This window comes from Narcine bancroftii, chromosome 12, assembly GCF_036971445.1.
Source record: "Narcine bancroftii isolate sNarBan1 chromosome 12, sNarBan1.hap1, whole genome shotgun sequence".
NCBI lineage: Eukaryota > Metazoa > Chordata > Chondrichthyes > Torpediniformes > Narcinidae > Narcine > Narcine bancroftii.
The window spans coordinates 64,915,734-64,930,672 of NC_091480.1; the positions used below are offsets into that span (position 1 = coordinate 64,915,734).

General features: G+C 50.5%; 1 protein-coding gene across 1 annotated transcript in view; it reads left to right on the forward strand.

Annotated features, from left to right (window-relative positions):
• The first annotated feature begins 2,873 nt into the window (after positions 1–2,873).
• Positions 2,874–14,939, forward strand: part of LOC138747393 (peripherin-like) — a 40,596-nt gene continuing 28,530 nt past the window's right edge. The window contains exon 1 of the mRNA XM_069906553.1: positions 2,874–3,477. Within this exon, the coding sequence (XP_069762654.1) occupies positions 2,975–3,477 (503 nt within the window). The 5' untranslated portion in view covers positions 2,874–2,974. The remainder of the gene's footprint in view (positions 3,478–14,939) is intronic.

The window sequence follows — 14,939 nt, forward strand, 5'->3', positions numbered from 1 at the left end:
TTTGACCTGTTGAGTTCCTCCAGCCTCGATGTTTTTACTTCATTCGAGGTGTCTGATGTAATTGAAAGAAAAAACATGGATTGGAGGGAGATTTTCTTTGTGCTCTAATAAAACTATCATAATCACGTTCTTTGTCAAAGTACATAAAAGTGGTGGAGAAACTCTGCAGGTCACACATCCACATCCACCTGCTAAGATCCCACATGATTTCCTGTTTCAATGGTCTCCTCTCTCTTTTCTAAACTCCAGCTTAGACTGTTCAACCTTTCCTCCTGAAATTACCCACCTATGCAGATGTCAGATTTGTTGCCCAGCTACATACGTGACATCACATACAACCTTGAGATTCCTTTTCCTGTGATCGAGGCAGAATTACCACTTATCGGTAATGCCAAAAAAAGGCTGGACACAATGTACACAGATAAAGAGCTGTAAACAAACTGTGTGCAATACAGAGATGGGAAAAAATCAATAACATGCACAAGTCAGAGTCCTTAAATGGGTCCCTGATTGAGTTTGTCGTTGAGGAGTCCGATGGTGGAGGGGGAGCAGCTGTTCCTGAAGCTGGTGGGGCAAGTCTTGTGGCCCCGAGACCTCTTTCCTGATGGTAGCAGCGAGAACAGAGCGTGTGCTGAGTGGTGTGGGTCCTTGATGATTGCATTCCAGATACTCTTCCAGAAAATCTTCTGTAAACTGCTACTGACACATTGACATTCCATCTTAAATAAAGAGACCGATATTTCACACAGTATTCCCAACGTGGCCTTACCACTGCTTTATTTAAGTGAAGCCTAACCTCCCTACTTTTGCTCAACACTGAACAGTAACGTTCTGTTAAGAATGACTTGCGGCACTTGCTCATGTACCTTTGGTGAATCATGCACTTTGACATTCAGATCCCTTTGCAGTCTCTCACCATTCAGCATGATGACTCTCAGAAGCATTTATTCTGGAACCCTCTCTCCCTCCCTGATGCCCCAAATGATCTCTGACTCCCCCTCAACCTCTACGACCCTGAACCTCAGAGGAGAAACTTCAGGCAGAGTCATGTTTTCAATTGCTGCTCGACAAATGTACACCTTACAGCACCACCTCAGCACTAAGCTACCAGACTTACTGCTCCATTCATACACTCCTTGTCTTCTGTCCCGAATTCCCACTCTAATTAATACCCATGTGGATTGTTGGAGGTTCACGTGACCTCTCTGTCTGGAACCTGGCAGGAGTGTGGATCGTGGAGGGTCGCGTAACCTCTCCGGTGGGAACCTGGTCAGAAGCCACCATAGGGGTGGCCAGGTTAGTATAGTGGTTAGCACAACGTTGTTACTGTGCTGGCAATGAGGACCAGGTTTCGAATCCCACGCTGTCTGTAAGGAGTTGGTACATTCTCCTTGTGTCTGCATGGAATTTCCCCGTGGGTTCTGGTTTCCTCCCACCATTTGAAATACACCAGGGGTTGTAGGTTAATTGGGTGTAATTGGGCAGCATGGGCTTGTTAGCATGCTGTACGTCCAAATTTTTACAAAAATTAAAAAATTAACAGAATACTTTATATAGCAAAGATAAGGATACATAATCAACGTTTCAGGCTTGAGCCGTTCATCAAGGTAATTGCAGACACCGTGGTTGAAGTAAAAACACAACGCTGGAGAAACTCAGCAGGTCAAACAGTGACCTTTATGTTGCAAAGATACATACCTTGATACCTTGATGAAAGGCTCAAGCCTGAAATGCTGATCTTTGCTATATAAAGTACACTGTTTATTATAAATTTGCCAAAGATACCATGGTAGTGGGATGTATAAAGGAAGGGGATGAGACACCATGCAGGAGGGAGATTGAAAACTTGGCTGAATGGGGTGCACCAACAACAACGTCACTCTCAATGTCACCAAAACTAAGGAGCTGATTGTTGATTTCAGGAAGGGAAAACCAGAGGTGAACGATCCAGTGATCATTGGGGGATCAGAAGTGGAGAGGGTGAGCACATTTAGGTTCTTGGGAGTCACTATCTCGGAGAATCTTTCCTGGATCCAACACACTAATGGCATCGTGAAGAAAGCCTGTCAGCGCCTCTACTTCCTCATGAGTTTGCGGAGGTTTGGTGTGACATCGGAAACCCTGGGAAATTTCTACAGAGGTGTGGTGGAAAGTGTGCTGAGAGCAGCACCCAGCACACGGTCTGTTCTCGCTGCTGCCATCAGGAGAGAGGAGTAGGTGTCACTAGACTCGCCCCCCCCCCCCACCTCAGGTTCAGGAACAGCTGCTCCCCCTCCACCATCAGACTCCTCAATGACAAATCAGGGACTCATTTGAGGACTTGTACTTGTGCACTTTGTTGATTTTTGTTCTCTCTGTCTTGCAGTCAGTTTGTTTACATTTGTTATCAGCTTACAGTTCTTTATTTGTTTACATGTTGATGCTGTCTACAGTTTATTTTATGCATTACCAGTTAGTAGTAATTCTGCCTGGCTCTCAGGGAAAAGAATCTCAGGGTTGTATGTGATGTCAGGTATGAACTCTGACAATAAATCTGACATCTGATACATACCTTGATACCTCGATGAAGGGCTCAAGCCCGAAACCTCGGTGATCTTTGCTACATAAAGGGACACTGATTGACCTGCAGAGTTTCTCCAGCATTTTGTGTTTTTACTGCAAACACGGTGTCTGAGACTTTCGGGTTTTACCTCTTGGGGAAGTCGACTGCACTTGCACCCTCCCAACCTCGAACCCAGCCCCCTTTAGGGGGGGTGGGGGGTGGGGGGAAAGAAGTTGCATGTAAATCGATCTGATTACGTGCTCTTGGTGTGCAACGAGCCGGAGCCCCTTGTCTGTGTGAGCAGGGGCTGGTGTTCTCCGCAGAAGGCGTGGTCACTCGTTCATTCCCCCATAAAGGAGCGGCGGCGAGGCTGGTTCCCCTGCCCGCAGAAGCCCAGCAGCTTGGTCAAGGACTCCCACTCCCCTGAAGGCAATGTCATCCTATCGGGTGTCCAACAGCGCGACCTCTTACAGGAGGTCGTTTGGGGGACCCTCTGTGACCCCCATCTCGGTCTCCAGGCTGTCCAGCACCGGGAGGCTGCTGTCTTCTCCGGCTTCTCGGGGCGCAAGCTCCCGGTACCGCTCCAGCACTCCGGCAGCCGCCCGGCTCTCGTACGACAAGGTGGATTTCTCGGGGGCCGACGCCCTGAACCAGGACTTCTTGACCACCCGCACCAACGAGAAGGTGGAGCTGCAGGAGCTGAACGATCGCTTCGCCAACTTCATCGACAGGGTGAGGTTCCTGGAGCAGCAGAACGCCGTGCTGGCGGCCGAACTCAACCAGCTGCGCTCCAAAGAGCCGAGCAGGGCGGCGGACTTGTACCTGCAGGAGATCCGAGAGCTGAAGAGGCAACTGGAGCTGGTGGGCAAGGACAGGGATCGCATCCAGGTGGAAAAGGAGAACCTCGCCGAAGATCTGCAGAGTTTCAGGCATCGGTAAGAGAAACTCCCGGGAGAAAGGGAGGAGAAAGGGGGGAGAAAGGGAGGAGAAAGGGGGGAGAAAGGGAGGAGAAAGGGGGGAGAAAGGGAGGGAGGGGGAGAAAGGGAGGGAGGGAGGGGGAGAAAGGGAGGGAGGGAGGGGGAGAAAGGGAGGGAGGGAGGGGGAGAAAGGGAGGGAGGGAGGGGGAGAAAGGGAGGGAGGGAGGGGGAGAAAGGGAGGGAGGGAGGGGGAGAAAGGGAGGGAGGGAGGAAAAGAGGGAGGGAGTGGGAGGAAAGGAGGGAGGGAGTGGGAGGAAAGGAGGGGGAGACGGAGAGGGGAGGAAGAGGGGGGAAAATAAAGTTATTATTATTAAAAATGCAAAAATATTTACGTGCACTAAAGTTATCTTGTTATTTTTGAGTCAGGTGAGTCAAGTGCTTGAGGAGAATTAGATTGTACATGTTTCCAACCCCCCCCCCCCCCCCCTCAAGGGTTGGAGTATTGAACCAGAGTAAAACACTAAAGTCTGCAGACACCGTGACTGAACACGAGGCTGGAGAGACTCAGCAGGTCAAACCGTGTCCCTTTATGTAGCAAAGGTAAAGATACAGAACCGACATTTCAGGATTGAGCCCTTCCTCAAGGTGGAGACGCTGTGATCGCAGTAAACACTGGGGGATCTCAGCCACGAGCTCGGAGCACAGTGTAGACAGGGAGCAGCTGAACGGAAAATTACTGGAAACACCCAGCTTTTGAGGAGAGAGAAATTGCCAACGTTTCTGTTCCGACCATGAAGGGCTCAAGCCCAAAACGCCGGTGATGTCCCTTTACCTTTGCTACATAACGTACTCTTGCTGAGTTTCTCCAGCCTTGTGGGTTTCTTTTTAAAACGAGTATTTAAGCAGTTTATTTTGGCGACTTGGGGACAGTTCAATACAGAAGAAAAATCCCCACGATGGACTCGAAGGTAGTAACATTTAGGAACGGGATGAAGGCGGGTGCAGCAGAACGATGGATCCCTGCTGTTGAAATGGCTGTGAAATGCTAAATCTTCACTAGACCTGGAGATTTCACCGTTTCTGTGGGTACCTTTAGAAAATATTCAGTCGAACAATAAGTATTGGTTAAAAAGATATCTTCTGGGATTGAGAGATCTTGGTGCTGAGTCAATCAAGAAACTGGGATCCCACAGTAATCCCAGTTTCTAATGAAGAACCACCAATATAAACTGGGGACAGTTTAATCAGGCTATTTGAGAGACTAAATTAGATTTTAAAAACATCATCATAGGAGGGGTGGGGGGGTTGGTTGGTGAAGGGAAGGAAGAATGTTTAGTGAACTTTGCAAATTAGGATCCTGTGGCGTTTGCAGGAGCTGAAGGAAATCACAGTCACCACGTTGATGGTCGTTAATGACTGTTTTATATTCATATTCAGCGTGTCCCTATAAGGGCAGCATGAGCTCAGTCACCTGGTGCATTGTGACATCATAATCACTGTCCAGGGCGCGCGCTGGAAGGGATGCTGGAGTCAGAGAGAAACCTCTGACGACGCCATGTCCCCAAGGCTGCCCCGCCACGTGGCGATACAAACGGGTCCGGTTCGCCGTGAGGATGTGCGCCACCACACAACCCCCCCCCAGAACCAGCTACACGTCCTGTCACTCTGGCGACCGTCTGCACCGGCCGTGATAAGTGTAAATGAGCAGCTTTTAAGCGGTCCACAATAAACAGTTCTTCCCTGCCCCCCACATCTAAAGTAAAAGACCCACCCGACCGCCGGAGAACCTTGTACAACCCTTCGTATGGGCGCTGCAGCGGGGCCCTCTGTGGTCCTCTCCAGACGAACTCAAATTGCACCACATCCAGATCTTTCGGTCAATGGGATGGTCGGGTGCCATGGTGCGATGGGGGTGGCGGGGTTAGGTTGCCCAGTCATTTACGGAGATCCACGAGCTGCTCACCTTTGTTGTGCATCGTCTCGGCCTCCGGGCCAAAGAATTCGCCTGGCAGGGAGAGTGGCACACCATAAACCATTTCTGCTGATGAGGCTTGCAGGTCCTCCTTGGGCGCTGTCCTAATCCCAAGGAGAACCCAGGGCAACTCGTCCACCCAGTCGGGGCCAGAAAGTCTTGCCATCAGAGGTGTCGGTGGAACCTTTCTACCAACCTGTTAGACTGTGGGTGGTAGGCCATGGTATGGTGCAGTGTTACCCCTAAAAGGTTTGCCAGCTGCAGCCATAGTGCAGAGGTAAATTGGGCACCTCTGTCACTCGTGATGTGTGCCGGCACGCTGAAACAAGCGATCCACTGGCTGACCAGGGCTCTAGCACAGGTTTCTGCTGACGCCTCACGGACCGGGATGGCTTCCGGCCACCTGGTTGCTCTGTCCATAATGGTAAACAGCTACTGCGACTCCCTGGACACCAGCAAGGGGCTCACGACATCCTCATGGATATGCTGGAACCTCCACATTGCTGGGTCGAAATGCTGAACAGGGGCTTGCGTGTGCCTGTGGACTTTAGACGTCTGGCACCTGATGCAGTTGCGGGTTAGCGCTGCCACCTTCTTCTTGAGGCCATGCCAAACATATTGCTGCACCACCATAAGCACAGTAGTTTTTACTGAGGGGTGGGCGAGATCATGGATGGAGCTGACAACCCTAGCCCTCCACTCCTGTGGGACTACTGGGTGCGGTGAGCCAGTGGAAGTGTCGCAGAGCAGCAGCTGGGCGGAGTCAGGAAGCTGGATATCCTCGAGCTGGAGACCTGAGATGGCGGTCTGGAGAGCTTGAGTTTCGGCATCGTGCTGTTTGGCCTGCGCTAGTTGCGCGTAGTCGAGGCTGGGAGCTAGCGTGCTGATGGCCGGGGGCGAGAGCCCATCCGCAACTACATTGTCCTTGCCCACTCAGTGCCGGATGTCTGTAGTGAATTCGGACACGTAGAACAGGTAGTGCTGTTGTCTGGCCGACCATGGGTCCTTGGCCACAGCCACTGCTTTGGTGAGGGGCTTGTGATTGGTAAACACAGTGAAAGTTCTGTCCTCCAAGAAGTATCGGAAGGGGCAGATGGCCAGGTACAGCACCAGGAGTTCCCAGTCGAACACACTATATTTAAGCTCTGGTGGCCACAAATGCTTAAAGGCCAGCGGATGCCACAACCCGTCCAGCCACTGTTCCATTACTCCTCCAACCGCCATGGCGGAAGCGTCAACCGAGAGTGCCATGTGTGCTTTTGGGCGCGGGTGCACCAACAAAGTCACCTCTGCGAGGGTCTGTTTCATTGCAGTGAAGGCCTCGTCTGCTTCCTCCGACCAGGCCAGGGTCTTCTCTTTCATCGCAATCAGCGCGAAAAGAGGGCGCATGATGCGGGCGGCGTTGGGGATGAACCTATGGTAAATATTTACCATTCCCACAAATTTCTGCAGACACTTGAGGGAGGAGTGTTTGGGAAAATGCTGGACGGCTGCCAGTTTCTCCGGTGCCGGAGGTGCCCCAGACACCGAGATGATGTGCCCCAGAAACTGCAATGTCTGTTTCCCAAACTGGTATTTGGCCTTGTTGACCGTGAGGTCGAATTCTGCCAGCCGGGCGAACATGGTACGGAGATGGGCCTTGTGCTCTTCGCGGCTGCGGCTGGCTACTAGGATGTCATCTAGGTAGATAAAGACAAAGTCCAAATTCCTACCCACTGCGTCCATGAGGTGCTGGAACGTCTGGGCTGCGTTCTTCAACCCTAACGGCATCCGGAGGAATTCGAACAAGCCAAAAGGGGTGATAATGGCGGTCTTTTAAACGTCATTGGGGTGGACTGGGATCTGGTGGTATCCGCACACCAGATCGACTTTTGAAAAGAACCGCGTGCTGTGGAGGTTGGCCGCGAAGTCCTGGATATGGGGGACTGGGTACCTGTCTGGAGTCGTGGCATCGTTTAGCTGCCTGTAGCCTCCACAGGGCCTCCAAACCACTGATGACCATGTGCAGTGGCAGCGCCCAAGCGCTGTCCAACCACCGAACGATGCCCAACTCCTGGAGCCTGGAGAATTCCTTCTTTGCCTGTTTTAGCTTCTCCGGTGGCAGCCATCTAGCTCTGGTGTGCAACGGGGTGCCTTTTGTGGAGATGTGATGGAAAACTCCATGGCGGGGGGAGGCGACATCGAAGCGTGGCTCCAGGGTGCCAGGGAACTCGCTGAGGATCTTGGCGAACTTGTCGCTGGCAGTGGCTACCATGGCAATTTTGGGTCTGTCGTCCGCTGTGCCCAGGTGCACCAAGCGAAAGTTGCGGGCATTGAGTAGCCTCCTGCCTCTCATGTCCATCAGCAGACCATGAGCCCTTAGGAAGTCAGCCCCTAACAGCGCGGTGCCCACCGAGTTCAGAATGAACCTCCAAGTGAACTTTTCATCCCCGATCTGTATCTGTGCTCTACGGGTGCCATAGGTCTTGATAGCAGAACAATTGGCAGCTCACAGGGTTGGACCGGGGGTCCGGGTTCAAGTTTCCAGCGCTGTAGGGGGGAGGGTGCTCAGCTCGACCCCTGTGTCCACCAGGAACCGGCAGCCCGTGGACTTGTCAGTGATGTAAAGGAGGCTGTTCACTTGGCCAACCGTGGCAGCCATAAACAGCAGTTGGCCTGGCCATTCCCCTGAAAGTCGCAGGGCTGGCTGGAAGTCGCAGGGCTGGCTGGAAGTCGCAGGGCTGGCTGGAAGTCGCAGGGCTGGCTGGAAGTCGCAGGGCTGGCGGCACTTGTGGGCTTTCACTCCCCAGTGCTGGTGTTAAAAGCACCATGTTGACTGGGTTTCCTCCGGCTTGTGCTTGGGGATATCCTGCGGACGATGGGGCCCCGGCTTGGAGACTTGGCTCCTGTTCTCCTGTTATGCGTGCCAGAGGGCATCTGCCCGGGCTGTGGCCTTGCGGGGGTCAGAAAAGTCCTCTTCAGATAGATGGAGCCAGATACCTTTTGGCATCTGTTCAAGGAATATCTGGCGGAAGAGGAAGCATGGTTCATGATCCTCTGCCAGGCCCAGCATTTCGTCCATGAGGGCTGAGGGGCTGCGATCCCCAAACTCATCCAGTGTAAGAGCCTGGAAGCACACTGCTGGGGAGTGAGGCCAAACTTCCCCAGGAGTAGATTTTTGAGGGCAGTATATTTGCCCACTGCTGGTGGCTGGTGAATGATGTCGTCCACCCTCACCGCCACAACATGGTAAAATTTTGTGGCGTTGGCTGAGATGTTGCGGAGGTGGAATTGTGCCTCCCACTGCCCGAACCACGTCCGTGGGCGATGGGGCCAGAAGGGGGGAGGTTTGAGCGCTACAGCGTTCACCTCGGCTGCGTCCATCATTCGTTGGGTCCAGATAGATGTCTGGGCCCGTCAGGGTCACCACTGTGGAGCTTGCAGGAGCTGAAAGAAATCACTGCTGCCACACCGAAGGTCGTTAACGACTTTTTATTCATATTCAGCGTGTCCCTTTAAGGGCAGCATGAGCTCAGTCACCTGGTGCATTGTGACATCATAATCGCTGCCCAGGGCGCGCGCTGGAAGGGATGCTGGAGTCAGAGAAAAACCTCTGACGACGCCATGTCCCCATGGCTGCCCCGCCATGTGCCGATACAAGCGGGGCCGGTTCGCCGTGAGGATGTGCGCCACCACAATCCCAACTTTTCAACTGATCTTGGTGGGAATTTTCAGGGTTGATGTGATCAACATTTTATGCTTAATTGAAAGGAAATATTCCCTGGGGTTGGGGTGACTGATCTGTTTTAACACTTCCAATTTCAGAGCATGTTTGGAGAAGGGATATGGCAAGGTGGATTGATTTGTGGGAAGGGGAAAGAGTCTGGTTTCTTGTCTGTGATTATTTATTTCATTTACCCGATATGATAAATGTGAGTAGGCTCTTTCCACGTGGATTGGTGGAGATAAATATGAGAGGACATGGCTTTAGGGTGAAAGGGAAAGGTTTACGGGGAACTTCTTCACTCAGAGTGTGGTGGGAGTGTGGAACAAGCTGCCATCTGACATGGTAAATGCAGGCTCACCCTTAAGAATAAGTTGGATAGATACATGGTGGGAGAGGCTGAAGAGTTATGGAATGGGTGCAGGTCATTGGAACTAGCGGAATCATGTTTCGGCACAGACTGGAATGGCCTGTTTTCTGTGCAAAAGTGTTCTATGGTTCTACATTACACTGGCCTTGTTATTTTCCAGAGTTTCACCAGTCACACAGGATAAAACTTGGTCAAATAGCTGGCCCCACATAACTTGCCACAACGTGGAAGAATTGGGAGGTTTAGATGTGAATTGCCCATGGTAGCTGTGCTAGTGTAGCAACACAGAGATTACAGCTCAGAGACATTTTCATGAGGAATGGGTAGAAACCAAGTCAAGTTTATTGTCATGTGACTGTACAAGTACAACCTGACGAAACAGCGTTCTCCGGCCCTCAATGCAAAACACGCAGACACACACCTAGACATAACACACATGCACATGCAGGGCAAGTATTTAATCTATACAAATAAATATTGTTTCGTGAATATGAGAGTCTCAGATGGTTAGTGTGAGCAGTTCCTTGGGTCATTCACATTCTCACTGCCTGTGGGAAGAAGCTGTTCCTCAACCTGGTGGTGCTGGCTCTGATACTTCTGCATCTCTTCCCCGACGGGAGCAGCTGAAAGATGGTGTGTGTGGGGTGGAAGGGGTCCTCAATGGTTTTGCATGCCCTCTTCAGACAACGATCCGAGTAGATCACGTCAATAGAGGAGGAGGGACACTCCAGTGATCCTCTCTGCTGCTCTTATGGCCCTGTGGATTGACCCCTGATCCATTTCTCTGCAGCAACCATACCACACTGTGATGAGGCTGGCCAGGGTGCTCTCAATAGAGCTCCTGTAGAAGGTTGACATGATGGTGACCGGTAGCCTTGCCCAGTTCATTCTTCTCAGGAGGTGCAGTTGCTGTTGTGCTTTCCTGATAAGTGAGGAGATGTTGAGTCTCCACGATAGGTCACTAGTTAAGTGAACTCCAAGGAACTTGGTGTCTCCACTCTCTCCGCTACAGAGTTGTTGATGTGTAGTGGAGGGTAGTCGTTCCTGATCCTCCTGAAGTCCACGATCATCTCCTTCGTCTTGTCCACATTGAGTCCCAGGTTGTTACTCTCATACCATGTCACGAGATTTTCCACCTCGTCTCTGTTGTGCGATTCATCATTGTTGCTGACGAGTCCATTGACTGTCGTGTCATCTGCAAACTTGATGGCGCTGTTGGAGCTAGATCTGGCCATGCAGTCGTGGGTCAGGGGCGTGAACAGGAGTGGGCTGAGCACACAGTCCTGAGGTGCCCCAGTGCTCAGAGTGACAGTGATCGACATTCTGCTAAATTGCAAAATTGCCATTCCGCATCGCTGTTGATCTCAGAATGTCTGCTTTGTTGGGTAGGATATGGGAGCCAATAGGAAAGCAAAGGCTTCTGAGGGTCATTTCCAAATCCTGAGCCCTGTTAGAAGGTGAGCCTATCCAGGGTGACAGGGTGATGACCTTCACGCAGGAATAGATGAGTGGCACTTGCTGGCAAGGTGGGTGCATGAGAAAAGGCCCTTGGCTGAAGTAGGAGTGATGGTGCCTGTGAAATTCGTGCATGGGAAGGGTGAAAAATTGGGGTTGGCTGGTGACTGGGTAAAGAGGACAACTGGGCTCAGAGGACGGGCTGTTTTTCAACACCTCCTCACGGTGGCAGAACCACAAGGGTGGAGATCTGCCACTGCTTGGTTTCTTCTCCCATCCAAGTTTCAGTGGAGACAGGCCCGGAGAGTGGGGAAACCTATGTATGACGCAGTGATGTTCTGTTCCCCATCTCTGAAACTGAACTACAACTGATGGGGAGTGCAATTTCTTGCAAATTTAGAGAGGTGCTGGTACAGGTGCTCCTCAACTTACGATAGCGTTGCGTTCCAGCAAGCTCATCATAAGTCCAAAAACCGTAAGTCGAAAAAGAATACCTCATCTACCATGTTTTATAATTAAATTTTGAACACCTTTATTCCACACTGGAAAAAAAACCATTAATGTACACAGCTGCAAGCACACGGCATGAAGAATGTTCAAAGCATTGAACTAAAACTAATTGCTGGATGGTAAAGTGACAGGATTATCAATTTCACTCTCATAACCTCAAATCGCAAGCACGGGAACAGATCGGAATTCGAAATTGAAAGTATGGATTCAAACCAGTGTAACTTTGACAAATCGTAAATTGGACCATCATAAATAGGAGAGCACCTGTAAACCATAAGCTCGGGCTGGTTGGTAAGATGCCAATTTGAGTCCAATCTCTTGCGATCGAGCGCCTTCCTGCTCACTCCAGTGCAGTATTGCATTACTGGAGATGCCATCCTGTAGGTGGAACCAGTCCTTTTTTCTGCTTGGGTGGAGAACAACTGTTCCTCCTGCAATGGTCCTGTTCAACATCTGTCTTGGATGCTTGTTTCAGAGGACCTTACTGTGTGCAAATTGGCTGTTAACACAAAATGTGTACTTCCAGAGTGGGATGTAACGTTCTGAGCACAAAAGGCATGATGCAAACTATTTGATCCTCAACCTGGTTAAAAGATGGGTGTCTTGTTGAAAGATCATCGTGGTGTAGGGCAGAGCTTAGAACTGCTTTTTCGGAATCAGAATTTAATGTCATGAACATGAACGTGAAATTCATTGTTTTGCAGCAGCGTCACAGGGCAAACATTTATCTAAACCTCATTTCAAAATAAATAAAATGGTGCAAGAAAAAGTCAAAGTGTCTGGTTCATTGTCCATTCGGAAATCTGATGGTGGAGGGGAAGAAGCAGTCCTTGTGCTTGCCTTCAGGCTCCTGTACTTTTTCCTCCAATGGTAGTAGAGTGAAGAGGGCATGGCCTGGGTGGTTGGGGGGTCCTTGAGGATAGGGGCTGGTTTCTTGAGACACCGCCTCATGTAGATGTCCTCGACCGAGTCAATAACCCTCTGGAGTTTTTTCCTGTCTTGAGCATTGACACCTCCATATTCAATCCAATTTGAGCTCTCTTTCTTCTATAGTTTGGAGGCCAGACAATCCATCAACAAGGACTTGACTGAATTCTTCACATAATCAGCCAGATAGTCATTTCCCATTGGGCAGTCTGTCCATTGACTGGATGCAGGCATCATTGGCAAGGCCATCATTTACTGTCCATTTCCAGCATGAGGGCACTGTTATGGGGTTCATTCAGGAGCCTGATGGCAGCAGGAATTTGAGCCTGTTGGCGTGTTGCATGCTTTCACACTCTTGAACCTTCTTCCTGACGGGAGGAGGGAAAAGGGATTGTGGCCGGGATGTGACGGGTCTTTCAGTATGTTGGCTGCCTTTTCTGGGCAGAGAGAGAGAGAGACCACTGAGACCAAGTCCATAGAGGGGAGTGAGGTTGCATGATTTTCTGAGCTGCATTCTGCAGCTTCTGATTTCGATGAGAGCACTCCTCCACCATGCTGTGATATGTCCAGCAAGTCTGCTTTTGAAGGTGGACCTGGACAAGTTGAGGATCAAGGGGGACGTGGTGAACCTCTTTAATCTTTTGAGAAAGTAGAGGTGTCGGGGTGCTTTCGAGACTGTCACATCCATGTGTTTGTCCCGGGTCAGGTCATTGGAGATACTTATTCCTCAGAACTTGAAGCTATAGATCAGTTGTTCTCAACCTTTTTTTCCCATTCACATACCACCTTAAGTCTTCTTTCTTTCTTCTTTGGCTTGGCTTCGCGGACGAAGATTTATGGAGGGGTATGTCCACGTCTGCTGCAGGCTCGTTGGTGACTGACAAGTCCGATGCGGGACAGACAGGCACGGTTGCAGCGGTTGCAAGGGAAAATTGGTGGGTTGGGGTTGGGTGTTGGGTTTTTCCTCCTTTGTCTTTTGTCAGTGAGGTGGGCTCTGTGGTCTTCTTCAAAGGAGGTTGCAGCCCGCCGAACTGAGGCGCCAAGATGCATGGTTGGAGGCGAGATCAGCCCACTGGCGGTGGTCAATGGGGCAGGCACCAAGAGATTTCTTTAAGCAGTCCTTGTACCTCTTCTTTGGTGCACCTCTATCTCGGTGGCCAGTGGAGAGCTCGCCATATAACACAATCTTGGGAAGGCGATGGTCCTCCATTCTGGAGACGTGACCCACCCAGCGCAGTTGGGTCTTCAGCAGCGTGGATTCGATGCTTCCGGACTCTGCCAGCTCGAGTACTTCGATGTTGGTGATGAAGTCATTCCAATGAATGTTGAGGATGGAGTGGATGTCATTGGTGCTCTGTGATTAGTAAGGGATTACATGAGGTGGTATGTGAATGGGGGAAAAAAAGATTGAGAACCACTGCTATAGATTCTTTCAACTTCAGCACCATTAACGTAGACAGGGATGTGAGCTCTGTTCCACCCCCCCCCCCCCCGAAGTCAGTGATCAGATCCTTCGTTCTCTAGACCTCCTTCATCTTGCGAATGAGATTATTATCTTGCCACCGTGCTACTAGACTTTCAATCTCCTTCCTGTGCGCACCCCCCCTCCCCCCCCCCCCCACCATTGTTAATTTGTCATCCAGCACATGAATGTGGTGCCATCAGCAAGTTCAAGCAGGGCAGATAGGGATGGCTTAAAATAAAAACACGAGGTTGAAGAAATTCAGCCAGTCAAACAGTGTCCTTTATACAGCAAAGATACTGATACAGAACCGACGTTTCGATACCTGAAGGGCTCAAGCCTGAAACGTTGGTTCTGTATCTTCACCTGTGCAATATAAAGCACACTGTTTGACTGGCTGAGTTTCTTCAACCTCGTGTTTTTATTTTAAGCCATCCGTCCCATCAGGTACTATCTGCCCTGCTTGAACTTGCTGATGGCAATATAAAGGGCTGAGTTGCTCTAGCGTCGTGTTTTAACTTCAGCCACGGGGTCTGCAGACTTTCATGTTTTACTTGGGACAGATGGCTGGGTAGTTTGTGAAGTGGTGCCATTTATTCTGGGATCACTGCTGCCTCATAGACCATGTGCCAGGCCTGACATCTGGATTGTCACTGATTCTTTCCTCAGCCAACTGACAGCTGTGCTGGTGCACTGAAGGGGAAAATGGATTTCATCTCTGTCTGCTGTTGTTGAGAGGAAGCTCCTGGGGTATGGGGTTGGGGGAAGAAATCAGCTTGTCCTAGTTCCTATTGTAGACCTTTGCTGTTGAACGCTGGTGTACTTCGGCAGCTTGGTTGGAGGGATATTGTGCATGTAGTCCAATTTGTTGGGAGCTCCAGTGAATTTTGTTGGAACTCAGCCTCTGAATGTGTGCACAAGCAAGTGTTGCTTGCTTAATTACTGAGATTGGAGTGACTTAGTTCTGGAGATGGAGGTCAAACAGTTTCTCATTAATCCTCTCGATGAGATCCAGTCCTACGTGATGCTTGAAGATGAGGTGCAAGACTGAGGCAAGTGTTGGGCTGATGACACAGTCTTC